Below are 26,582 nucleotides of genomic sequence, written 5' to 3'. Positions count from 1 at the left end.
TGATTTTGTCGATATTTCTGTATTTGATTTTGGAATGTTGTTTACGTTGTGCATCCATGGTTTTGTAGCACCTCAAGATAGTGACCGGCAGGTGATCGGAAAGTCCAGATTTACCTATGGCTACTTCTCTAATTCTAGCAGGATGACTAGAATAAATATGGTCTAAGCACGCATCAGAGGCAGGTCTTGTTACTCTATTTACCATCTGCGTTAATCCAAGACTGTTCAGTGCCCTTGCGAGACAATGTTTTGAATAACAGTTGCCTCTGATTTGCACGGATCCATCATGATGTATGTATATTGCAACATTGTACAACCGCAAATTGTTGGAGACGTCAATGTAAAATTACTAAAGGCAGTTGCTATTCAAGGAAAATATGGGGACATTGTTTCAAGAACATTGACTAATATCCAATACTTACCCTTGCAAACAAAATCTTTCAAGGACATCGAAATTCTCTTAAGGGACGAGTTAGGAAATCACATCGCATTTGAACGAGGGAAGTCAATAGTGACACTTCATTTCAGAAAACAAGCCTTATCTTATTTTACATAAGAAAAAAATATGAGTAGAACAAACCGTTATGTTCAATATTATCTCAATCAGCAAAAAGTATACGGATTACAAACTGTCTTTTGGGGAGCATCCAGGAAAAAAGGTTATGGGCAGATGGGTTATTGTCTTGGTGGTTTATTTCGTAGATTGGCTACAGCTGCAATATCTTTGGCAAAAACCGGCGCAAAAGCTCTAGGTAAAATTGCCCTCGATACAGGTGCAAACGTTTTGAATGATGTTATCTCAGGGAAAAGTTTTAAAAAGTCTTCAACATCTCGTGTTAATCAAGCACCAAAGGAAACAGGGGAAAAAGCTGTAAACCGTATACAACAGTTTGCTCAAACAAGAAGAGGACTACATTGGTTAAATGGAGACCTCATAAATATCGTCTGCTTTGAGATCGGATCCTGTTACAAGCGAGAAATTTCTTGGTGTTTTTCCAGCTGATCGTTTACCTAAAGTAATCAAAAGCTATCCGAATGGGCTTATAGCAAACACCGATATCAGCGGAAAACCTGGAAGTCATTGGGTTGCATTTTAATTTCCGTCTGAACGAAAAGCCGAATTCTTCGACAGCTTTGACCAGTCGCCTGAGATTTATCATAAATTCTTTCAAGACTATTTGAAACATTATGACTGGGATTTTAATGCACGGAAATAACAAAGTATTTGGACCGATGTATGTGGACAATATTGTATATTTTACCTAAGCCAAAGACTGCGAGGCCATAGTATGAGTAAAATTGTAAGCATGTTTGATGGTAATACTGTGGAAAACGATAAGAAAGTATCGAATTTTGTAAACAAACATTTTCAAATAGAAACTAGTGTAATCCATAACGTTAGAAATCCGTCAAGTACAAACTTATTTATAAAAGATTGAAGTGTTTAGTTATCAATAAAAAAGTTCTTTGTGTAACTTAATTGTTTGCGTTTTGTATTTACATATTTTAATTGACAACAATGAGGAAAATGATATCAACTGCGATTTTTATTTATAGAAAAAATCCTCTTCAAGATATATTAATAGCTTAACCAACGTAAATGAGTTTTCTTGTGGGTAGAGGGAGCTTCGGGCGTTGTCAATTTCGCTTTTGATGAACTAGAATAAAATGTTTCGTTTTCTTCACGTGGTGAAGTTTCCATTTCAGCCTCCTTCCATCTCATATCGTTCCTAACCAAATCTCGAGGAATGTTTATTTTTGATAAAACACGAAAGAATTCTTTAGACCTTTTAGGGTGGAAATTTTTCCTTCCTCTCACAGCATCGCTAATTAGATCTGTTATGTTTGATTGCGGAATGGTGACTCCCTCAAGTTTGATTTGTCCAGAACCGTCCCAAGCTACTATAATCGGGTGTGTTCTAAGACGCTGCAATATTGCTTTCGCCCGCTCACGCATAGTTTTTGGCACACTTTCTACAATGACAGAGTCGGCTAATGTCTGATTTTCGTTGTCACTTATTATGTTTTTTTCATTCCCATCAACAGTGTCTACCACACGTACTATGGGTATCTGATTATCTTTTTTTTGCTTCAATTTAAGGAATTGTTCAAAGTTTGCGTTAAAAAGTTTTTGTCTTTGATCGTCACTCATGTCGTCTTGTTGAAGAATATGTGAGAGCTGCGTGTCTTTATTCATCGTATTCATCATGATCGGACTAGTTTCAAGTTTTTGTTGTTTTTCGTATCTGTTAAATACATCTTCAGGAACAAGAATCATACGTTTGACATGTTTCATTTTGTGAACAAACTTCCCAATACACTTATAACCGGCGGCAGTAAAGCAGTCAGTAAATTTCCTCCTTCTGATTCAAAAGTTTTTTCTTCTTTGCTCGTGAGATTTTTTTGTTAGCTAGCACTCTCAGGTGTTTCTTGTACCTTGGCAACAGTCGCTTTTGACTGGCAGATACTGGACAGTTCCTTTTAAAACATTGATAGCACATTCACATATGCACACAATAACGTCGGAGGGTCCATGCTCAATTACCACCTTTCGATCTTTTAGTTTTGATTTAGCTAGAACTTGTTGGTAAGGAATATAGCTCTTCATTCGTTTTGACATGATACGTTTATGAGTGTTTCCGTCGATGCTTATCGCTTTTGTACATACACAATGTGCTTTCCATCAGGCAAAATGTTTGTTCTGACACGCAAATTGTCAGGGGTTTATTGATGTAAATTGAGCATGAGATAATCGTATGCGCGACTCGTAGCGTCTTGAAACGACTCCAAAATGTAGTTGACATTTTTAGGGTACATTTGACGGGCCAAAGTTGAAATACCTAGAGAATATCTTGGGTTTTTAAAAATGATCATATAATGAGAGTCAAGGCTTATCGTTCTTCATTGTTTACCCGGAGGGAATAAATTTTGCGTAATCCCCTAAGAGTGGCCTTGGACTCCCCGGTTTATTTACATAAAAACAACCATCGTTATCTACATATAATAAATTAGTTTGCCACAGATCCATCACATTGTAAAGTTCTAATCTAGCCCATGCAGTTGTTAAAATTCCTATGAAGATATTTGTTTGTTTGTTTTCTACTTCATACTTATGCTTTCTCTTAAATACAATTTCGACTAAATCATCATTCAAGATGCAAAGATCGTGCATTTCAATGTCGGCCCCGATCAAACGTCTGTAGAAATGTAGAGGATCATTAATGAATTTTGTATTTAGTCGATTGTCTTTTTGACAAAATTTACCCCACAAGCTGTTAAGACAAAGCTTAGCCAATGCTCTTAAGCCTGGATTGTAGTCTATTTTATCATGCCTTAACAGTATTCCCTCGTTTTCATACTAGTCGGCCACGTATTTCTGTCTGTCCTCAAAAGTTTGTAAACGACTTGGAAATCCTGAACTCTCTTGCTTTATACGGGAAAAATAGTTCACATAATCCCAAAACAAATCTGAGCTTGTGTTTTCAAAGTGCCAAATTTCAAAAATTTCAATAACCTTATATCCTTTTTCAATAGCTTTCAACACTTCAACTTCGCTTATTTTCCGAATGAGTACACATTGAAGAGTTTTGCACAACACACTGTTTACGTAAAGGAAAAAAAGTTTATCCTTTATTCGTGCAGGTAAAATAGGAAGATACAAATTTCTGGGTGCTAAAACCTTTTATTAGTCCGAAATAATTCGAAATTGTTTTAAAATTCTCGCGAATAAGTGTTGGATGACCTATAGGATAAATTTTTGTTTTGTTAACGTAAGGACACAACAATGTAAAATCAACATATTCAATTGTTTCATCTTGTTGTGTATCCCTAAAAAGCTTAAACCCATTTACTCTGCCACCAAAAAACGCATCGCCTGGTTCAAGATTAGTTATAATGTCATTTGTATCCAAAAAATGTTTTATTTCGTCCGTTTCCTTAAGTTCGCAATAGTCATGTTCCCAAATCGTCTTAACCTCGTAGCCCAATTGTAAAAGTGAATTTTGTCGTCAAATTGTTCAATCAAATACGTCAGCCATCTGTTTCTCATTAAAAAAGGAATGATCGTTTCTTAAAGTGGTTCTATGACCAAAACTTAACATTAAAAAATCATCCATTTGAGCATTCAATAGTTTAAGCACATATCAATTATTGCTTTCGTAAAATGTAAGCAAAAAAAATAATATAACGAGGGAGTTATGAACATTTGAAATGTCTAATTTTCATGTCCGCCATTAAAATCGGCCATTTTGAATATTTGCAATCAGCAAAGGTCTGTGACGTCATAGTCTTAACACGGCATGAAGCGCACATTGGAAAGTATACAAAGTAATACATAAATAGAGCAAAAAAATGTCAAATTCATCGAGATCTAGCTCGCTCTCTGAGTCTTCGATCGAGACAAACGCATCGATTTCTTCATCGGAATTTGTGACGGCAAATTCGAACGAATCTAATTCGGAAATTTTGCCATTTGTCGATAATATTGAACCGCTTGCTTCGCCCGATGAAATTGCTGAGTACGAAGCTACAGTTGCAGAAGAACGGTGGGTTGAAGACATGCTGCAAGATCGTTTTGATGCCCGTGTTGATGTTACTTCATGGTAAGATGTCATTCTTAGTGTGTTACTTTGATCTGAATCGTCTGCCGTTAGCTATGATAACTTCATGGAAACATACAATTTGGCCAATATTAAAGGTGTGAATGTGGCCATTGTTCGTTGCATCTTGTTGTCAACCCTCAAGAGTGCCGATGCTGCATGGAAATAGAGCAATGCCGTGGTAAAATGTATCAGTTCAAAATCGATGAAAGGAAATGCATTTTGGATCACCCTGGTTTTAACGAAGAAAATGAAAATTTATCATAAGCACCTTCCTTCTTGAAAATTCAAATATGGCGCATTTTAATGGCGGCTCTTAAAGTTCAAGTTTTATCGCTACGTAACTCGAGCAGCATGAAATACATTGCGCTAAAATTTCGCCAGAAGAGATTTTTTTACATACACTATTAATCTATGAAAAAAAACGAGAGGCAAAATTTTCGTCATAGTACCACTTTAAATCGTAACAAGATGGGCATGCATGATAGAGACAGCCATAAAATAAAAAATATACTGTTTGTTTCTACCTAATTCCGCATCTTCAACTTTTTTCCTCCGCCATTGAGAGCGTGTTGTATGTTGCAGTTAGTTTTCGCAGATACAAATTCAAGCCACACGATTGCGATGAGACTGCAATGGTACAATAACAGAATGGATCAACTTTAGTCTCTGCGAGAAATAAATCCCTAAATTGCAAACAACAAATGCCTTGATAAAGGCATTTGTAAAAAGTTCAGCGAGTCAATTAAACGGATTTGATAATCTTTTACTGTCAGTTGCATAATTTTATGTCCCAAATTAATAACGTGTATATCAGCAGTCGATCTGTACTCAATTAACAATCTCTGAATGAAAACACCGTTAATTGCCTTAGCATTATGGGCAATTGCTATAAAACCTTTATGCTCTCTTGAAAATATGAAGGAATGAAACTCGTTCAATGCGTTGTAACCCTTCAAAACAAATTCTATACCGTCTATATGTTTTGCAACAGCAAAATTAACCACATGTTCTCCGGTTAAAAAATCTTTCTCAAAATCGTAAAATATTAGACTATCATTCTTGCGTTTCGGTTTTTCCGTTTGCATGAAACATAAATGATCATCAAGTACAAACTTATTGCATATATGACATACAGTTTCCCCATAGCGATGTTCGTTTTGTCTGTCTTTGTCAACTATAGATGAACACAGTTAACATCGAAACGACTTGTCACACATTCATGGCAAGTCAACCCCTTTGGACCGACGCAATTTTTCATGACGATTAATACATGCAGTAGAGGGACAAATCTTGAAACAATCCGAACACATATGTTTTTTATCTGAAATCTCAACTCAGTCTTTTTGCGTGCACGTTTTACAGACATTATAAAAAAAATGATTTAAACCATTTTTGAAGAACTGAAAGCATTTGTCACAGTTGAAACTTAGACAATTCACGGAGACCACAAGCACCACAGGAAATATTGGCCTTCTTGTATAATTTCAAAGCTTCTCGCTTCTTAATAGCTTTACCCTGCTTAAATTGTTTGAGTTTTGGATTCTTGTCCGCTATGGCCTTTGCAACAACAAGAGCGCAAGCACAGCAGAAATTATCCTTAATTTGTACAGTAATAATTGACTTTTTAACTAAGCTGTCTTTGCTATAATCTAAGACTTTTAACGAAGTAGAATATTTTTTACCGGACCCTGTCGGCTGTCTTACAGCAACAACATCAACAGTAAACGACTGATCCAAAAGGATGTTTTCATTACTCTGCAAAACTTTCGTTATTTCGACATTACCCGGTTTGAAGTCATTTAAGTTGCAGGCAACAGTTGCCTGCTTATGGGGGACTTGAGTTCACTCAGGCGGATCATGATTCGCATTTTTGTCTTCTAGAGGTGTCACTAAATCACACGCCTTCTTTACCTGCCTGCAAAAAAAGAACATTATCTTGATTTAAGCTATGTGAGGGAAAAGCATGAAAATAGAGAAGTATTTTCTTATACCTGATCAATTGTATTGGCAAAAAGTTCGTTTAATTCCTTAACCATATCTTTAATCTTGTACACTTTATCATCTCTAGGTCTTTCCATCGTAGCCCTGAAAACACACGCTGATGCATCAAACTTTTTCACGTTTTTTTCAGATATCTTCTACATATTGAAGTATATTGTGTCTCAGGAGACATCAGCAAAACGGTCATCTCTTTTTTTTCAGCAGCTTGAACTTTTGTTCTAGTAGCTTGGCAGATTTTTCCTGCCAACGTAAGACTTTGCGTAAGTCCGATTTTGGCTTAGCCAATTCATTCTGGATTTTTCTTATAAGTCGTTTTGCCTTAGCATTTTTACCTTCAGCACGTTTCTTTAAACGCAGGTCATATGAATCCATATCAAAACAAATTAAGAAACTACAATTGATCAATCTTGGTAAAGCAAACTTGATGTAAAATTGATCCAACCTTGCCCTTTTGTCATAGTACTTTGCCCCTAAAGTGATCGTCATTGCGCAAGTCATGATGTAATAAGCAAGAAATGGTTTGAAATTTTAATTTATACATAGATTATATTGTAAACACATCAAGATTATATGGAATTTAAAAATTTAAAGTTTGTAAATTATGTCATTGGACATCATCTTTTTTTCATCATTCGATGAATTTTTGACAATTATTTTGGAGCGCTTTGATTCTTCCACTTTTGGTACTTTGGTGCTCGACTTTCTTTTGGGCGCTGCTGGTTTTTTAGTTTTTCCAGTTACTTTCAATGATTCGTCAGCCCAATGAAAGAATGAACATTTCTTTTCACTTGCCGTGAAAGTAGGGTCGCCCAGGATTGTTGGTGAAGTTTGATACCCACCGAAATGCAAACACTTGGCACTCGCAAAGTGGAAAACGGTTCGGCTTGAATTCCTTTAGGACATTCTTATCGTGCACGCCTAGAAGCTGCAAGTACTTTTCTTCGGTCGTGAATAAATTACATTTTTCTTTGGCGCACTTTAGGAAGACGCGCCCCTCGTTGCAAGTAAAACGTTTCAGACCACCGTTTTTGCAAAACCATCTGTGCTTCCCAATAGAAACCATTTTTTTCCTCGGTTTTTCTTTTTCTATCTCTGGCTGCAAAACGTTTGTCAAATTAATGCAAATGATCTGCAGTACTTGAGTTTTATGCAATTCTACTTGTATATTTTGTTGATGATTAACGAAGATTTTAATTGTTTCCAACTCAAAAATTTATGATTAGCTAGCTCACAGGCTCTCAGCACACATTTAGAATTATTAGATTAGTTTAGATACAGATAAGTTGAACCGTTTTAACAAAACACAGATGTTTCACCCAAATTATTTAATAACAATATTTAATAACAAAACACAGATGTTTCACCCAAATTATTTAAAGATTTAAAGGAGAGAACTTTTTTGCTTGGTGGTGTATGCCTCGTATTTAGTAGATTTGATTTTTTTCGAAAAGTATATCCTAACAAGTTTGCGTTTAACAAATAGTGCATTTTTTTTAACAAGTGTAACAATTAGGCATTGAATAATCTCCTACAAAGTTGATACAAATGAAATGAGAGGTGTACGAATTGACTACTTTTTGTCAAAAGTCATAGGTGGTTGTGATTTTCTTTACTGTTTACTCCATCTAAGGTTTGTTTTTCTGTCAGTTTAAACTGTTTAAAGATAATTTTGTGTTTGAGTTTAACGATCGCTGTCATCATTCCAATGAACATTTTTTGCTGTGTTAAGCATCATGAATCCGATTATAAATGTCACAATGACTCCATTTTGTCAGCATTTTTCAATTATATGATTAAGGCTTCTTTTAATCATATTTCAGTCAAAAATTTTTCCCATGAAAAATACTAAAATAGTAATATTACAGCTTCATAAATATCCGGGCTCTAGCTGTGCTAGCCGATTATAATTAACTCAGGGATTAAATTTTGTCTGCATTCTTTGATTGTTTGATTAAGGTTATTTTTTTATCACATTTCCATCAAAATCCTTTCTCTCTATTGATGATACGAAAATAAGAATTATTTAACTTTGCAATGCGCGTAACGAGCGTTTTCAATGACAAATATGGAGACTTTCGAATACGATAGCATCAACACTAGAATCCAGGCTACAAACTCTAATGATTTCTACTTATTCTTACCTATTTTGGTGATTTATAATATTCGTGTGGACGGTAAATATGATTTGAAAACGATATGTGTGGATGCAATTTTTTTCAAGGTCTAAGCCTCATAAAAGCGATTATAATTATCTCAAGGACTCTGTTTTTCATTTGTTTGATTAAGGTTTTTTTAAATCAAATTTCCGTCAAAATTCTTTCCCCGAGGAAAATACCAAAATAGTAAACCTAGAGCTTCATAATCCGAGGGTTCTAGCTGTGCATAATGACCATGAAGCCGATTATAATTATCGCAAGGATTAGTTTTTGTCTGTGTTTTTTGATTGTTTAATTAAGGTTATTTTTTATCATATTTCCATCAAAACTCTTTCTCCACACGAATAATGAAAAGTTCTTCTTGCTTGTTTTCACAGTATAATGACAAGTTAAAAAATGCAGAGATAATATTTGTTAAGACTCATAGCTATAATTTTTAAGACAGTTATGATGCATAATATTTTTTCCAAACCAAAACTGACAAATACCTTGAACGTTATTTCACCATTTTAATTGATGGTGCTTGAAATACATTAGGCCTGCAGACATACGAGGCAAATTAATGTTTTAATATTTTAATGCCGTCATTCACTCTGAAACGCACGCATGCCAAGGAAATAATCGATCCATTGGAAAACTACTGCTAACGAAAGAGCATTTGTCAATATTTTGCATGTAAAAGCACTCACGTCAAAGTCTCAGGCAAGTAAACGACGAAGGCATCAGCAAAAAGAATGGCTACACAATCAAACACAATTAGACTGATTTTGAGTAAGTTGAATTGGAATTCTATTTCATTGTTTTATATGACTTTAGAAAATATAAGTTGTGATTTTGTTCATTATTTTAGGTTAGTGTGTATACTGCGAAATGTGGATCATATGCCCACCAAGCTGTAGACATTAAGACCACCTCTCTGAGGTGGGGGAGAGATTTGTGGAGTGTATCAATTTTCTACTGTATGAATGTTCAAATGATAATTCTTTATCTTTTGAAAATTGATACAGTAGAACAGTCAGTTCGATTGATTTCTTTTTATTTCAAAGTGGTTGTTGCTAGTTTTTTTTTAATTAAAAATGTTTTATTTCAATGAAATTTATTTAAGAAAATCAACGTCTCATAATCTAATTTGTTCTTTTTTCTGTCAAAAATATTTTTCTCCAATCATTGCAAGTGTACTTGATAAGTTCTAGCCCATTTACTATCGGAGTTATGTCTTGTAAACTATCTAAGAAGGATTTCATGACTTCTTCCTCATCAATTTCTGATTTTGCATCATCGAAGTATATCGATACCCTTTCATCATTCGGCATCATCAAACATTCATGTCACCTTTGAGATGAGTGATCAACACAACAGCCGTCACAGTCTTTTGCCTTAAGTTCGTATATTTTAAAACCAATTTCAGTAGCAAAACACTTTAACAATTTATTTTGTATATTGCTTTGGCGTTCATCTAAAACATTGCTCTCATCTTCAAATTCGAAGGACGATTCCTTTACTTTCTTTGCTTGCTCAATGTCAACTTTTAAAGCCATTTTTTTTAGTTATACAAAAATTACCAAATAACTTTAACACAGTAAAATTGTAACGTGTTCTCATTTTTTATATCTGCAAAGGAAACAAGATAACAGATCTAATATTGCTTTAAGAAAAGAAAACAATTGACAATTTTAATTAAGTTTTATCGTATTTCAATTAATCATGTCATCCAGTCCAGTAACAACCTTCGTTATTTTAAATCGTTTCCGCTTTACACGCGCGCGCTCTGCTTACTTCCTCGGACTGGAAAATAGTTGACACGAGAAGGAGCTCCGCTTACATCCGGTACCATACCTGCACCACAACTACAAAAGACACCTTCAAAAATGCCGCAACGATTTATAACCAAGCTCTTAAACAAAGCAGTTTCCCCACCCAACTCATCAATGTAAACACTACGTGCAACAGAAACGTAGCGTCACAACCCACCATACAGCAGAAACTTAAAAACACACATCGCCCACGACTTCCTAAAACTTATCGACAAACATTTCCCACCAAATACTATACTCTCCAATATATTCAACCGACACACAATACGCGTAAGCTACAGCTGCGGCGAAAACATGAAAACTTTCATAACCAGACACAACAAGATTATTTTAAAAAGACTTAACCCAGAAACAACTCAGAACAAGAACAACCCCCAAAGAACTGTAACTAGAAACGGAAACACCTATGCCTGACAAATGCAATTGCCTGAAACCCAACGTGATTTACAAAGCCGACGTGACAACGACTGAAAACAACGATACAAAAACTTATATAGGTGTTGTTGCATGCGCTTTTAAGACACGATAAACCACATTAAATCAATCAAATTACGAACATTAAATACCGCAATGAGACAGAATTTTCTAAATACACGTGGACACTGATAGAACACCCGTTTCACCAATTCTAAAACGCTTAAAGCGTCAGTTCTAATTTTTAGAAATGCGTTACGAAGCGTCAATAAAATGTATTTCGCGCATTCTGATGTATGGGATTCACGAATTTATGAAATACTTTATTTAGTCATCTTTATATTCCTGTTCTGTGATCTGGCTATGGCGGAAAACGTTCGACGTTCAGCATCTTATGATATTTTAAATGACGAACAAAAAAAGATCTTGAAGGATTATTATGATCAAGGAATGATTTCAACAGCAGCTAGTATGAGGGATGTCATCCAAGAAGCTGCGAACCAAGCTAATATGACGTTTGAAAGAGTCAAGGTAAACAAAATGCACGAGTTTATATTTTTTACCCGCGCTTTCTTTTTCATTAGCAACGAGTGATCTTCGCCAGTATTTTTTGATTTGATGGGTGTAGTTATTGTTGCTGTAACTGACATTAAATATAGTGTGCATTTTATATCTTCTAATTATACCCTTAACTTATATATTAGACAGTTTACAAGATGTCAGAGATATATAAACAGATATACTTAGGATTTTCCCTTTATTGGGGAGAGCATGGTTTATTCTCTCACTGTACCACAATACCAGTGTGTTTATTTTTAGTATTGCTTGACAATTTAAAATTGCAACGTTTGCTGACGATATTTGTGAAATTTACTCCACTGTTAAAATTTTAACTTGGTCTATTAAACATAAAATTATTATACTTTTATACTCACACTTGTTTTTACTATGTACAATAAAAAACAGTCTTGTTTTTATTTGTATTCAACCCTCTCAAGCTTTTTATCTTTCTCTGTTGTCAGATGTAATATGTATGTACCACTAGTTACTATATCTTTTTGCATTAAATCGATCTGTAGTTTTCTTCAATAATGCAATTTCTCCTTTATAAAAGTAATAAGATCATAGTATTTACGTACATATACTCATTTCATAATATTCATATCATAGTATAGAGGTGCCACAGGTAATACATCTTAAAAAGGGGTGGGAAAACTTGGTAATTTTTCTATTTTTGAGTATGCCTTCAAGACTGTTGATCACAAATTTTTCGTAGTATTCTGAGTTTGTTGGAACTTAAGGACAGGCATTCTGTAACATTCTCACAAATCTTATAATCAGAAATCTATGGTTTTCCCTTGATTTTCACTTAACAATGGTTTTCCAAAAATTAAATGATTAAAATGCGCATTTTCTCTATAACAAATTTTTAATGCCCACTGGTGTTTCCATTTTCCATGAAAGACTTGCCTGGGATTCATGCTATAACAAACAGGGACCTTATCATTTTGCAAATAATAATCCTGAAATGTAGGTAAATTTGAGAATATTACCATTAATTAATTGTTTTTTAGAAATACATAGTTTTCACAGCAAGTGAAATTTTTTGCATGAATAAATGACTGAGCAGACTATGCTGTATTTCATTTTTTGAAAGTTTGAATGACAGAATCTTTGCAGTTTATGGAGACTCAATAATGTTGAATCTACCTTAAATTGTAAATGCTAGAGATGTTTTTCTAATTTCTACTCTCTGCTAGTCGCCCCATTATTATCTATATAATTGCTTTAAAGGTTTAATTGCATTGGGTGCATACCATTGAAGGTGATCAAGGCAAAATATAAATTAATATACCTTAACAAATTTTCTTATTAATTAGGTTAATAGTCCCTAAAAAATTTATCTTGTGCAGGAATAAGTCACATTTTTACTTTTTTGGCTCTCCTAATTTACGAATAATTTGAGAAAGAAGTTTCATATAGATGGTGGTTCTTAGTTACATACTTAATGAATTCTGTTACTGGTGAAATAAGCTCATGCTTATTGCAGAATTTTCTAATGAAATTGTTTGATTGTCTAGTTTGCAAAGAAGCATTTATATTTTTAACATAATAATTTTTTGTTGTTTAGACTAAGTTAGCATATCTTATTCTTCAAATAACTTGAAGGCTTCATGTTAGTACTCTATTTGTTCATACACCATGTAGTGGTGTAGTTGGTGTAGTTGGTTAACCAAGGTTATTTACTAGCTTTGCTAGCTTTTTTATTGTTATTTCTTCTAGAAATGGATTGGGAATAAAAAGCAGTCCAGAAAAAGAAAAGCCAGCTCTCATCAAGATGAGGAGTTAAGACTGTGCCCTTCAAAGCGTAGAACTACAGCATATAATCTTTTTTGCTCACATATGCTGAACTCAGGTTCTGATCTATAAACTGTATGTTTTTTATGGCCTGCACAATAGGTATCATCTTTATCCCACCAAAAGTGCTAAGACAAAACCTGTGCAGTCGTCATTTAAACCCAAAAGAGTATTTTGTTTCTTTCTGTTGTTAAATGCCTTTTGTAAGTATGCATTTTGTAATTTTAGAGGAATGCAAGCAGCTAAGCTCTAATTCTGAGAGGTTGAAGTTAGCTGTAGACCACTGGAACTTGTTAGGGGCAGAGGAACGTGTGATTTGGGCAGAAAGAGCAAAGGCTGTTCAAAGCAATGACATTCATGACTTGACATTTAAGCAGCGCACAAACCAAGTAAAAAAAGGGAAAAAGCAGCTTTTGTCACAGGTACAGCTGTTATTACCCACTGTACATACAGTATGTACAGTATTATGATATAAGAGAATGATTTTTACTTCAATTGTTTGTGCGTAGATTTAGTTGAACATCTCTATAAACATAACGTGATGGTTTGTAAATTTCAATCCATTCTAAAGGAAAGACAATTTACCTAAAGAAAACTTCTACTACAAAAAAATTTGTAAAAGTTGTTATGAATTGTTAGAAGTAGCAAATAAATGCTGAAATTTAGCCAAGTCTACTGGGTTACAGATCCACAAAGTTAGCATTTTGTAACGTTTGCAATTTTACTGTGGAAAATATTAGCATTGATAGACCCGTGTCATGGATGTGAAGGGGGAGTATTTTGTAAGAAATTTTGCAATCCCCATAGCTTTAGATAGATTAGGGTGTACGAGGGGCTCTAATTTCCCCACAAAATAGTAGTATACGTATCATAAAATAAGGCCAAAGCTATTATGATAAGTGTTTAATTAAACACATTGTAGATGTGTTGATTTTTATACTTTTTGTTTACTTAGAGAAAAAATTTGATTTGCTGAAAACTTATGCTGTGTAAATTCAATTAAATTTCTCTTTGCTAGCTTACTTACTTAGAAAGTCTTGGTTGTGAAGCAGTTGTTTTATTCTTGGAGCCTGGTGATTCTTGTCTTCAACAGTTTGGAACAGAAAAAGGAATCAACTTTTTGAATAAAAATGAAAAAATTGGTGTCAATTTCGTTGAGTATTTGGGTAAGTGCTGTACCCACACAGTTATTTTCAGAAACTTGTGGGTCTTGGAATACCAGTGCATTATTTCTCAAGCATTAGTGCTGTTCCAAGAATGTTTATTCAGTTGTGCCCTTCGGTTTCTTTTGAAAGTAAATTGCTTTCAAAAGTAATCACTTGGGCTCAGCTGGATATATGAATAATCCTCTCCCTTCTTTCCATACATTTTACACGGGCTTTATTTCTTTATCAATGTTTTTTTTTATTAAATAGATTCTCCAAAACAGGTTGTCAGAAAGTACCGGGTGTGTGATGTGATAAAACTATTCAACCAGAATTACAGTAAGTGCAAATTGCATTTGAAATGATTTTCCATTTTCTGAGCTTGTGTCATGGTTGATATTTTTTAGTCCATTTTATACACAATTCCTTTTTTGACAATCAAGTTATTTTAAGTCAGCATGAATGTTTTACACCATTGTGAAACATTTCCAAACTTATTAAATCAAATCATGGGAAAGAATGCTGTTTCGTAAAAAATGAACAATGTGCATTACAGTTTACATATTTGGGAAATATCATTTATTGTGTCTGTCCTCATAGTTTTGTACGTATTAAAATCTCTCCCCCCATAAATATGCGCGGGACTTTTTGTTATTGTCATTGATTGTTGCTAGCTACATTTATGTATTACCCATCATTGCAATTTACTTTGAAGGTGAAGCTTGTGGGAAAACGTGCCGAGTACCTTATTTAAAAGGAGGATTTACTGTTACTGGTTTGCCAGAAGGTATTACGTTTAAAAAACCCAGTCAGTATGGTATTAAACAGATTTCCAATATTATGAAAAATGTGCAGAATATTCATTTCAAAATAATCGAATCACCGCAAGTAGAAAATGTTTTGACAGAGAATCGTAAATATTCTGATCAAGAGAGAGAATGTTACCGATCTGTGTTGAAGAAAGTTGTTTTTGAAGAAGCCAAAGTATCAATGTGCTTGATACGTAACAAGCTGATTGAAGAATGCGATTTGGTGGTAACTGATATAGATTTGACAAAGTCAGACCTCGATTTGTTGACTGGGAAACTTAAAAATTTTTTCAAACCTGATGCCTTTGCGACTCTTATTGCCAACTGTAAAAGCAGTCGAACACACGAAGGATACATTCTTCCGGTTTATACTGACTCTGATCAACCTTATTGTCTCTTCTATTATCCTGGTGCAGCTGAAGGCATTGAATCATCGTCTACTGAAGATTAGATTTGGGGATATTGGTTAGACAAGACGAGCTCAGAACTAACTTATAAACTCATTAAAACCAAGAAAACAAACATTATTGGATTAAACCTAATCTGTTACCAGGACAAAGAATTAGGAACTTTAAGGTTGAAAACCAAAATGTTTACATCCCAAATAAGCATACCTTTCGATTTTCACACGTCTGTTCTGGAATGCCTTGCTAAACAGGATTTCCTGTAGTGTGTTAAACTTTTTTTTGTATAGCATGTTCATGTTGTTACCAATAATTGTATGCACCTAAAATATTTGTATTCTTATATTACGCACAAGTGTAGTTTGAATGTTAAGAAATAACTATCGGGGGAAACGAGTAAAAAAATTTCCAAATGTTCTTGTTTACGTTTTGTTGTTTTTCTCACGCTATTTCAACACCACGTCTATTGTCTCCACTATATATTGCCTTTGCTCATTGCATTTATGCCAACTTGTGATTTTGCATGACATTCAGATACCAGACCAAAATACTTAAAAGTTTTGAGGCTCACAAAAGTCTCAAAATTCTCTAATTTTGAATCAATTAATTAAGCCCATTTTCGTTCTTTGCCAATTTTATTTGTGGATTGTTTAATAAAGCTTCGTAGCTACCCCAATGATAAGTAAAGTCATGTGGCATTTGTCAGAAAATGGGTAAAGCACATTGCAGGTTAAAGGATTAACTAAAAAATATAGACATTGTCAATTGTTAACCCATTACCCCTTATACTAGTGTATATCATTTACAAGAAAAGTTTTAGAGATTTGGTAACAGTTTTACAAAGTTATTCTAATGGAAAATCAATCATTTCAAATAAAGTATGCAGTTTTAATCGCTTTAGTAATCTATGTTTTTTTTCAAAATCTGTTTATTCTCCATAAAACGATGGAATGTGCTGTAAAGATGAGTTGCAAATGAATTTGCAAACATGTGAAAGATTGGTAAATGTGTTGAATAAGATTGCAAATAAAGATGAAAAGGAAATTTTGTTTAAAGTTTTGTTTTCATCTACTGAGAAACGCATTATCTTTGAACGTGATTCAGATAATAAGTTAAGTTAGAAAACACAAAAATCATACCAAGTTGTGGATGAAAGTGGAACTGTTTATGTTAATGATGATGATGAGGAGGATGATTGTTTCAAACCCACTGATCTAAATGATATTGCAATGATTGATTGGACGGATGAAATTTACAAAATATATTTAAGAAAAGATGACGATTTAAAAACTATATCACAAAAATTGCGACAATTTGTTGGATTTTGTCGTGATTTATTAAAAAGTAAAGAAGAAAAGAAAAAATCAAAGGAAAGGAAGCTAAAGTAGAAAAAGTAAATAAGAAATGCCAAAAACTGTACCAAGTAAAAAATGACAAAAAGATATTGAAAATAGTAATGACATTTAAGCTATTTATGTATTGAAAGAGTTTTCTAATAAATTGGATATTCCAATATATGATTGCATTGCTTATCATAGTGAATTTATGAATGAAATTTTAGAGGAAAAAATTGGAAAGAAATATGATTTTATAGAACTTTATAAAAAATATGGAAATGATAAAATTGAAAGAACATATAATGATATATTTTTTTTTCAAAGCTTGATTTTCATCATCTTCCAACGTTTGTGAATGATGATGAGGAGGAGAACGAAGAAGAAAACTAATAATTTAATAAATTAATTAACAATGACTTTATAAAAAGAGCTGCAAGATTATTAAAAGGTGAACATTTAGAAGATAATAAACAAAATATACATAATTTGTATCAAAAAAATATAATCGTTTAAATATAAATGTATGAAAAAAAATTATTTATGGACTATTAATTTAGCTGAAACAAAAGATTTGGCAAGATATAATGATAATTTATGTTATTTGTTATGTGTAGTTGATGTTTATTCAAGATATGGTTTTGTTCAGTTATTGCAAAATAAATCTAGTAAAAATGTTATGGAAAAATTTGAAGATATTGTATTGAAAGAAAATGAATTTCCTAAAGAAAGTCCTTCAATCCAATCTTCCAAAGACTTTAGTGTTGCATTATACTTGGCTATTGTAGTTTTAATGGAATTTGTTCTCTGCGTTATTTGTTTGGAAAGTTTAACGGCTATTGCTTGGCCATCTGAAACGCAAGATAACGCTCGGTTCAATAAATACAAGTTAAAGTCATATAGCATTCATAATTTTACTTAAGCAGTATACCACCAATACAGTTTCTATAAAAACTACTATTCAATGGGGTTTTTTCCATAATTCCAATTCGAAATATTAAAAGTATTAAATGACACTCACTTAAAAGGACTGGGCAAGTACGCACGCACTAAAGTGAAAGACGTTTGAAATGCTTAGCAGTATATTTAAATGTTACATTAAGGAAGAATACCTGCATATTTAATCTTTAAGGATACAAGGAACATCCTTTCAACTGCTAAAGAAAATGCTGACTCAATAACAGAGTGTTACGAACGTCCCGACTAATAATAAAATGGCCGCTTTTGGTTCAATTGCTCGTAACAAAAGGAGTAAAACCTTGTGGAGAAGTTGTTGTCAATTCTTAAGATATTTATTTAATATACTAATAATTTGATATAATCGTTATAATATAAATGTTTAAATGTTCAAACTTATCTAAGACAACTGCTTTCAGACTTTCAGTGACTCTTTCGTTGATGGATAGGATATATATCTGGATTCTTTGGTTATCTTCGTAAATAGTTCGTTTTCTTTTACATGAGGCTTTCTTCCGATGTGGACTTCTACTAAGCACCAACATCACTACAGCTTTCGATTCTCGGCTTATATGTGATTGCACAATGACGTACGATTAACCGCTTTTGCGTAAAACTGTGGTCAGTTGATTACCCATGTCCTGTACGTTGTCTGTGGTCAGTAGGTTGACCACGTCCTATACGTAAGCTTTTCCTGTTATTGTGGTTAACATACACATGCATGTATAAGTAAGGCATTTTACAAAGAGCACTAATAATATATTTAAGTATATAACAATAATAACTATAATTTACATGATTATGTATTATCATGTAACAAGACTCATTCCGTTTCAGCTCCAGCGACAAAGCTGCCGTATTAAATTCTCTCTCCCCAGGTTTCCATCTCTTCGCCACTTTCTTTCTTCTCTCAATGTTTTCAACCTGTTTCGTTACTCTAAAAAAATACATCAAAACAAATTTAAACGATAATATTATAACGAAACGACTATTGGTTTAAGGAGATTGAAATTCTTCTCAACACTTATTCACGAGGTTTTATCAGCGATAAAAAAATGCACAATCCATATAGTTAAAGGCTTGCCTTACTTCTTAGTCTTTTTTACAATATCCGCAAAGTGACCATGATCAACTTCCTGAATACAAGCAATCTGCATTCTATAACGAAAAAATGTCATCTGATAGTAATGATTAATTACTTCAGTATTACATACACAAAGCCATATACTACAAAATAAACAGTGACGACATTACGCATTTATCTCAGCAACCTATTGAGCAAAACTACAGAATCGCATTTGTAAAAATATTTATTCATGCACTTGATAAACTTTATATATCAAAATTGTATACCTACAGTACCTCAGTTGGTAAAGTTGCAATAAACTTTCCACGTATTTTTGTTGCCATGTTAACGGAAGTGCCCGTTTTGCTACAAGAAATAATCAAGTCATCCAATAAAAATTATGAGCCAACAAGTTGATGGAAAGGCACATTACATACAATTCTTCTCGTTAATTAGTTGTTCTTCTTCCTTCATCCACGTGTCTAATAAATCAGAGTCATACAGAACATCTAGCTTGGAAAATAAGTCTTGTATTTGTGATTGCGTGTTAGTAATAAGTTCAGGACATCTTTTAAGTTTAGCAGCTAATGAAGATCCTAAAAAAAATCAACAACTTCCAGCACTAAATAAATTAATATACAAAAAACAGAAGGGGAGGGGGGAGGGGTTACTAGTTTACAAAACGTTGACTGATCAAACAGTTGTGTGTACATTACTAAAGTGATTATATCAGGGTCTGGGACAGGATTTCTTTAAATAGTTAAATCAATTTTAAGAGCCCTTGCAAAAGATCAAAACACACGTGCATTGAAGATATAGCATTTTCTATACCGGTTTCAAGTAAACAAAAAACGTTTACACAGTACAAGTTTTGGGACGCTATTTTCTTCTAAAAGTCTATAATATTGTACGGTGTTGATACTTTTTGAAGCGATCGTGTTGTCCTATATATGTCAATTCCAGCTTTCAATCACCTACTTGTTGGCCAAAAAACCCCATCAAGATAAAATTTTTGTCTATCAAATACACGTATTGCAAATGTTCTCAAAATCAACTTGACTATTAAAAGAAGTTATTTCCCTGAGCCTAACACGTGTACTTTCAGTAAACACACCAACCAAACTGTTCAAGTCGACGAGAAGAATAGTGCAGTAAAGCATCTGTCAGAATATCAAGACGGCGACCAGAGCTCATCTCCTTGGTCATGCCGGAAAATCCCCGAAGAAATGACCATAGTCTTTCCACTCCTTCCCCATCAGTTAATCCATATCCTTTTTTTCTTCTTGGGTTAAATTGTATCTACACGACAACAAATAAGTTGCTATTAGCTGCTTATAACTATTACTATTAAGACCGAACATTATTTTTCGTACCCAATAAATATTGTTCACGTGGATGCAATGATAGCAAAAACATTTTGAGTACGTACAGAACAGTCTCTTTTAAATCTATCATAAGATGTATTGATATCATCAGAGAAATAAAATTAATAAAATGTACAAACCTGACACAAGGACTTATGACCATAGCAGTGGAAGACAGGAATAGAATAATCGGCTCTCTTCACAAAATCATGCTTTCCATTTTTCTGGAAAAGAACAGAAGATGTCAATACAATTTTACTTGGTTTTATTACGGTTTAATGAACTCTACTGCACAAAGTCATTATAAGCAAACAAAATAAACTATTAATGCTTTAAAAAACCAACCATTAGGTGTGCCTTCAAAGTACATGCAATGTCATACATGATTTTTATTGTTGTGTTTTCGTTGGAGTTAGAGAGCTGGTGTTTGACGCTAAAAACTGAATAACCAATCCTAAAAAAAGAAGCAAATACTGCAGCTAGGACATTACATGATTTTGGTAAAACCTCTTAATATTGGAGACACAGCAACATTCAACAGAAGTTTCACGAAGGTCATTAGCGTGTTCAATTGAAATTTGAAATATAGTTTCAAAAGGCGAAGTGCAATGGGCTAGTAGCCCAGGGCTAACTGCTACAATCAAATTAACATAACACGTTTGTATCATTTTGGGGAATGACTAAAGCTATACAACAGAAAGAGCCTGCCACTTGCAAAGATTTTAAACGGTACACAAAAGATCACTTCATTGCATGATGAAAGTATGTCATGACTGTTACCAGACTTTCTACTTTTTATTAACAGACAACTCTAATGGGGTTAGACAATCTTGCATGCTATAAATCATTGCAATATTTGAAACAAAGATGGGGTGGGAGGATGGGGTGGGGCTAGTATGTTCACATGAAAGCAGGTTTGTAATAAATGATGCTTAGATAGCCAGACTATAAGCTGTAGGTCATTGTGGTACGGTCATGGTAAGTGGATAACGATTGCCTTAAACATTAAAGAAAATATGTTAATGACTTCAAAAATTACCTTTCTCCATGTTTGATATTCATAAATCCTTTTGGGTAATCATGCCGGCAGACACAACCAAAAACACCTTTCTCATCGAATAATTTGTTTCTACCTTTTGATCGAATCATGTCATTTACTTCACCTGCCTTAAACTCATGACAATCCTTAACAATAAAAGGCTTCGTAATATTCATAAGTACATAAAATAGCAAACTCGAGTGAAGACAATTTCTGAAATTCAACCACATTTCCAAATACTTACAGTTTTAGCTTGTTCAGCACTTGAAGTGTAGTTATCAACAAATGAATCAACTTCTTCTTGATTGTGGAACAAAATGGAATTATGCCTTGACAAGAACTGAACTTTCCCTGAAGTCTTTTTTCTCACAAGACCAAAATAAGCATCCATTGATTCAATCAGAGTACCAGCTTCATCAGGCTATCAATGGATGAATTGAATAACAATGATGCTTTTAGAATGAAGACATTAACAACTTCCCTACAACTGTTTTTAAATATTGTGTTTAATGGCTAAATGTGTACAACTCCGCAGAACAAATGTCTATTAAATTTTTAGAATAAGAAAGCTAGCTTTGAACAAATTGCAAGAGATGCACAATTATAAATTTCGTACTTTGGGACAAAGAGGGCACAAATATCCCCCTGGGACATGTTGGTTTACAAGCGGGTAACCATTTCTCAACAAATGCCGATGATACCTGCGAAATAAAGAAACCACTAAAAATTCAAACATGCACTATTACCAGAGCAATCATGAGACTTCAAGATCACATCCCTCAGTCTTTCTACGGTACGTTTCGCATCTAAGTTTACACAATAATTATAGTTTATGAAACTAATTTATATTACAAACCGAAACTCATCAAATGAGTTGCTGTTCAGTGTTGAATACATGTTCTTAATCTATAATGAAATAAAACAATTACAACAATATGAAATAATTGCTTGCACAACAAGAGCAGGAGCAGGGTGAAATATTTAATCTTTTGTAATGTGCCTTTCTATGAAAGATTAAGGTTACAGTTCAAGAAAACCAAGTTTTTCTATGTTTCAGGCAGGTAACTAGTAATTGTTACAAACTTTTAACAAGCTGTTGCACTGCGCCGGGGTATCTATATCATGGGCAGCTGTGGAAACAGGATTTTTTTTTGGGGGGGGGAGAGATGGGGAAACACTCCCAAAATGTCCCTTAAACATAAAATGCACTGTTTGATATCACACACCTTTTCAAGATCTATAAATAAAGACCAATGTGGGAGAAATATTGGGAGGGGGGCAGTACCCCCTTGTTGGCAACACAGAATGAAGGTACACATGTATTTCTTTTTACACAGTTGAAATGAATACTTACCCACAATGGTAAAGAGGAGCACTTTGTCCATATTTTTAGAGCATCGCAGAATTTTCGAAGTGAAACATGACATTCAAGAAGTAAGGTTTCAGCCAACTCCATCATCTTAAAATGAAAAGCTAAAGAGGGACGAGTAGCACTGCCAGGCCAAAGTTTCAATCTTATTAACGTTATTGAATCTTTTTCACACTCAAAAAACAGAATTTGTTTCTGATGTTGCCGGCCTATTTGAAAAAATACACTGCAAGTTCTGGTTATCATCATCATCAGCATCATAATGAAACATACTAAGATCACAAAGAAAGAGGGTAGGTAGTAATTAAACATGAACTTTGCAATAAAATTTAGAATTTACCATGAAGCTAGTATTTAAAGAAGAAATATTGATTTAAAAAAATGAGCATGCAAAGACCTTATGTATCAACAAAATGCTAAGGTTGATAAATTATCAATCATTAAGTGACTATATCTAAGCTAGTAAACAAACCATATTGGTCAATGCAAATGACATTTCTTGCTTGAGCACTATGGCAAGATTTCTGATGCCTTGCTGCAAGAATACTATGATTGGGAAAGTAAGGTAATGTATACCCATCCTAAAAACATAATGCAAGCTATGTTTCAATAGCAGTTCATACAAATGTATGAAACAATGACCATGATGACATGAATTGAAATCAACGTTTGATCACTAAACTTATACACCACAAAACGTCATCATAACTGAATTTATCTTTATTCTTTCCATCCATACCTTAAACCGTTCAAGCACATGGAAGTAGTTGCTTGTTTCGTGAGTGCTGTCAGCACAACCTTTGCAAAAATATTTTTCGTGTGCGCATTCGTTACAACGAAATTCTACCCCAATCACACCACATTCAGAGCCTTTTTCTTCGTTAAGAAAAACTTCTTCTACAATTCTTCCGTTTAACAAAGACTCTCGTATGGTTTGCCAGCCTTGAAATTCCTTTTCCCGTCTGTTCTGATAGTTTGTTGCATAAGTATGCTCTTCATCACAGTAACCTTCACCTTCATCAAACTCATACAAATTATGTCGTTCTATCGCACTAGAAGAGACGTTTGTTGACTTTAATTCATTTGAAATATGATTTGAAGCTTTCAGAGCAATATTCTTCGTGATTTTTTTGCCACTCGTAGAGATAGATCGAACGCGAAGTTTGCAAGATTTGAATCGCTTTGAGGGGCGAGTAGCCATTTTGAACCAAATGTACGGAGCTGCACGGAGCTACACATTATCTAAAGGAACTGGAACCTAGTGTAACATATCTTGTAGAATGCGCGGAATACATTTTATTGACGCTTCGTAACGCAATTCTAAAAATTAGAACTAACGCTTTAATCGTTTTAGAATTGGTGAAACGGGTGGCAAACAAAACATTTTGTTGTTCCGAACACATGAACTTGAGATATGTGTCTGAGCAATAAAAAAAATGCAACATAACCAAAATAAAGAAAGTATATTATAAGTGATTTCGTAATATATATGTTGTATACTGCATAGTAATTATAAAAGAATTTGATGTGTGAATGAAGAATGTGTGATTGTGGCGTGCCAAATGTCCTTGTTATGTTTCGCCACTTAAATGCGAATACAAGTTAACGTTTATTTACGCAATCTTGTAGGAAGTTCTAGCTATTCGCCAAAAAAACAAACTACATAGTCGTTTTGAAATTTTAAAAATTCCTGAATTTTTGAAACGCCAACGTTTGATACCAATCTTTCTTGAAACTAATTTTATTTTCCTTAACTAGGAAGAATTTTTCTTAGAAAAATTTGCACTTTGCTTGGATCCCTATTTTTATCACTGTTGCTTCAAACTAACGAGTGCAATTTGTCATTTCAATATTAATATATAATTTTAAAAGGTGGTATCTGAGGTGCAGTGTTTGCCTTCTTATGTTATGCCATTTGTTGAGTTATGAGTCTTTTTTTCAATTTTTCAGCTTTTTGTTTTTTATCCTCTTTATATTGTAAATGGGCAGTCATGTCCAACATTCACAGCTGTTTGCAGTGCACACGACGTCTTTAATTAGTTGTAAAATATTGCTAGTTGAATGTTGTACTACTACTGTTTTAAAATCGTTTTAAAGATCGAAAATACCATGGCGAATGCTAAAAGTAATAATGTAATGGCTCTTAAAAGAATTGTTTTAAGTAGAGAGCACTAACCCAATGCTTCTAAAAGAAATGTTGTCAAATTAAACGACACAATGAATGGATTGCCCAAAATCCACAAAGAGGGCGCTCCTCATGAGTTAGCTAATTAACTGTCAGTTGTACTTTTACCAGTTTTAGAGAAATTCTCAATACACGCTTGAAAGGACTCACTTAATTTTAATCGTGTGACCAAACAGCAGAAGATAAGAAATGTGAACCTAGTTGGCTAAATATGGCACGGTGAACCATTTCGTGTGTTTTTCGCCAAACGAGATATATAATTGATTTCGGTGATCACTTGATTAAAGTATCTATTGTATCACGTTGTTTAAGCGGCATAACTATTCGGATTCCAGACATTTAAAATCAAGTAAAAAGTTACAGAAGTTCCGAAATGCTCTAACTTATTGTGATTATGCACTCTCCCTCATTCCGTAAACCCTCCGGAATTGTTAACAGACAGACAGACACAAATTGAGATTTCACCAGTATAAAGGTCGCGAGGGAATAGGTCGAGTTATATCAAGAATAGTGTGATGGCACGATGATGCGTGACAGCAACAATGAATTACGACGAATTATGTCGTAGTAAAACCATCCTTAACAAAACATCGCACTCAAATTGATCACAGCTACGTGTTTTTGACGTCACAACAATATTTTCGCGCTAAAATGACGTACTTCGTACTCGAATTCATGCCAGTAAACTCAATATTTAGAAAATTTGAATAATATCTGAACCCTAAAATTGAAGCCAGAAAAATAGTGGTCTTCGCCATTCGTCCTCACTCGTATTTCTCGCGCGCTCGTAAACAGTTTGCATTTTTTCTGATCTTAGATCTTTAATTTGACCTTAGTTAATTTGATTTTACTAGTCTGCTTAATCTTTATGAAGAAAATCTTTTGAACAATATTTTTTTAAATTTTAAGTTATCTAAAGTACGAAAGTGTTAATAAGTTTTTCAAAGAAATAAAAAGGATTTGTTACTATGAATTTTTTCACACAAAATTTACATATAGAATGAAAACATCTTATATCTACGAAATAGTTTTCCCATACATCGTCAATATGCTCTTAAGCTGTGGTTTTCCTCTAAAACATATTAAAATATTTAAGGATATTTAATTATTGATATGTAGATGACAACCATTTATTAATTTAAGCACAATCAAATTGATGAAAATTACAAATATATTTGTTGTTACAAATTCTTTAAAAAAATGTAAGTTGAAGACTCAATACTTTTATGAAACTGGACGTTTAAGGGTTTTTTTCTTGCGTTTGCTTGAACTTTGAAAAAAAGATCTTTAAATCCACTGAAATTACAAAAAAGACAAACACTGTCGACCACCGCTTGAAAATTTCCTTCGATAAAAGAAAAATTTTTGGGTACATACATTCTTATCATACTTTTTTATTGTATAGTCTTTTCAGCAGACAGTGTAATTTTCCTTCTTATTACAAGTTGTAAAAGTTACAATTACAAGTTGTAAAAGTTAAAACAAACTCAATGGAGTAAAGTGTCAACTACAAAAAAATTCTTTACGTAGTGTTGGCCTTTAAATGTTGTTTGTCAAGACGTTGTT

The 26,582-nt window shown here is 33.7% G+C and overlaps 2 protein-coding genes across 6 annotated transcripts; one reads left to right on the top strand and one right to left on the bottom strand.

The window, feature by feature from the left end:
- The first annotated feature begins 11,344 nt into the window (after window positions 1-11,344).
- LOC124457642 lies at window positions 11,345-17,068 on the top strand. 2 transcript variants are annotated; one of them, XM_047007860.1, is made up of 8 exons: window positions 11,345-11,517; window positions 13,270-13,402; window positions 13,573-13,766; window positions 14,363-14,510; window positions 14,760-14,828; window positions 15,205-15,276; window positions 15,397-15,874; window positions 16,973-17,068. In XM_047007860.1, the coding sequence occupies exons 1-7, from the start codon at window positions 11,350-11,352 to the stop codon at window positions 15,747-15,749; spliced, it is 1,137 nt and encodes a 378-aa protein (XP_046863816.1). In that variant the 5' UTR covers window positions 11,345-11,349; the 3' UTR covers window positions 15,750-15,874; window positions 16,973-17,068. The 2 variants fall into 2 exon arrangements, with proteins under 2 accessions (XP_046863816.1, XP_046863815.1); XM_047007859.1 differs by lacking the exon at window positions 16,973-17,068 and having other exon boundaries at window positions 15,205-16,119.
- Window positions 17,069-18,306: 1,238 nt separating this feature from the next.
- On the bottom strand, window positions 18,307-24,062 carry LOC124457641. 4 transcript variants are annotated; one of them, XM_047007858.1, is made up of 15 exons: window positions 23,571-24,062; window positions 23,304-23,412; window positions 22,817-23,040; window positions 22,319-22,368; window positions 22,079-22,163; window positions 21,707-21,883; window positions 21,463-21,623; window positions 20,769-20,877; window positions 20,564-20,647; window positions 20,178-20,358; window positions 19,497-19,655; window positions 19,356-19,425; window positions 19,083-19,151; window positions 18,789-18,930; window positions 18,307-18,687 (listed from the first exon to the last, which is right to left on the bottom strand). In XM_047007858.1, exons 1-15 carry the CDS (start codon window positions 24,030-24,032, stop codon window positions 18,652-18,654), a joined length of 2,118 nt encoding a protein of 705 aa, XP_046863814.1. In that variant the 5' UTR covers window positions 24,033-24,062; the 3' UTR covers window positions 18,307-18,651. The 4 variants fall into 4 exon arrangements, with proteins under 4 accessions (XP_046863814.1, XP_046863811.1, XP_046863813.1 ...); XM_047007855.1 differs by having other exon boundaries at window positions 18,307-18,930; XM_047007857.1 differs by having other exon boundaries at window positions 18,307-18,930; window positions 19,497-19,541.
- Between the last annotated feature and the right edge of the window lie 2,520 nt (window positions 24,063-26,582).

This window comes from Xenia sp. Carnegie-2017, unplaced genomic scaffold (assembly GCF_021976095.1).
Source record: "Xenia sp. Carnegie-2017 unplaced genomic scaffold, XeniaSp_v1 HiC_scaffold_6, whole genome shotgun sequence".
In the NCBI taxonomy this organism is placed as follows: Eukaryota; Metazoa; Cnidaria; class Anthozoa; order Malacalcyonacea; family Xeniidae; genus Xenia; species Xenia sp. Carnegie-2017.
This window is presented reverse-complemented; position numbering and strand designations above follow the sequence as displayed.

Excerpts from the sequence above, each read along its gene's own strand:
- LOC124457641 (XM_047007855.1), bottom strand. The coding sequence starts at position 24,032 with ATGGCTACTCGCCCCTCAAAGCGATTCAAATCTTGCAAACTTCGCGTT. Across the intron at positions 22,164-22,318 it reads AACTCATTTGATGAGTTTCG|GTATCATCGGCATTTGTTGA; the intron begins GTTTGTAATATA and ends TTTATTTCGCAG. Across the intron at positions 20,648-20,768 it reads CTTTGAAGGCACACCTAATG|AAAAATGGAAAGCATGATTT; the intron begins GTTGGTTTTTTA and ends GTTCTTTTCCAG.
- LOC124457642 (XM_047007859.1), top strand. The coding sequence starts at position 11,350 with ATGGCGGAAAACGTTCGACGTTCAGCATCTTATGATATTTTAAATGAC. Across the intron at positions 11,518-13,269 it reads TGACGTTTGAAAGAGTCAAG|AAATGGATTGGGAATAAAAA; the intron begins GTAAACAAAATG and ends TATTTCTTCTAG. Across the intron at positions 14,511-14,759 it reads CAATTTCGTTGAGTATTTGG|ATTCTCCAAAACAGGTTGTC; the intron begins GTAAGTGCTGTA and ends TTTATTAAATAG.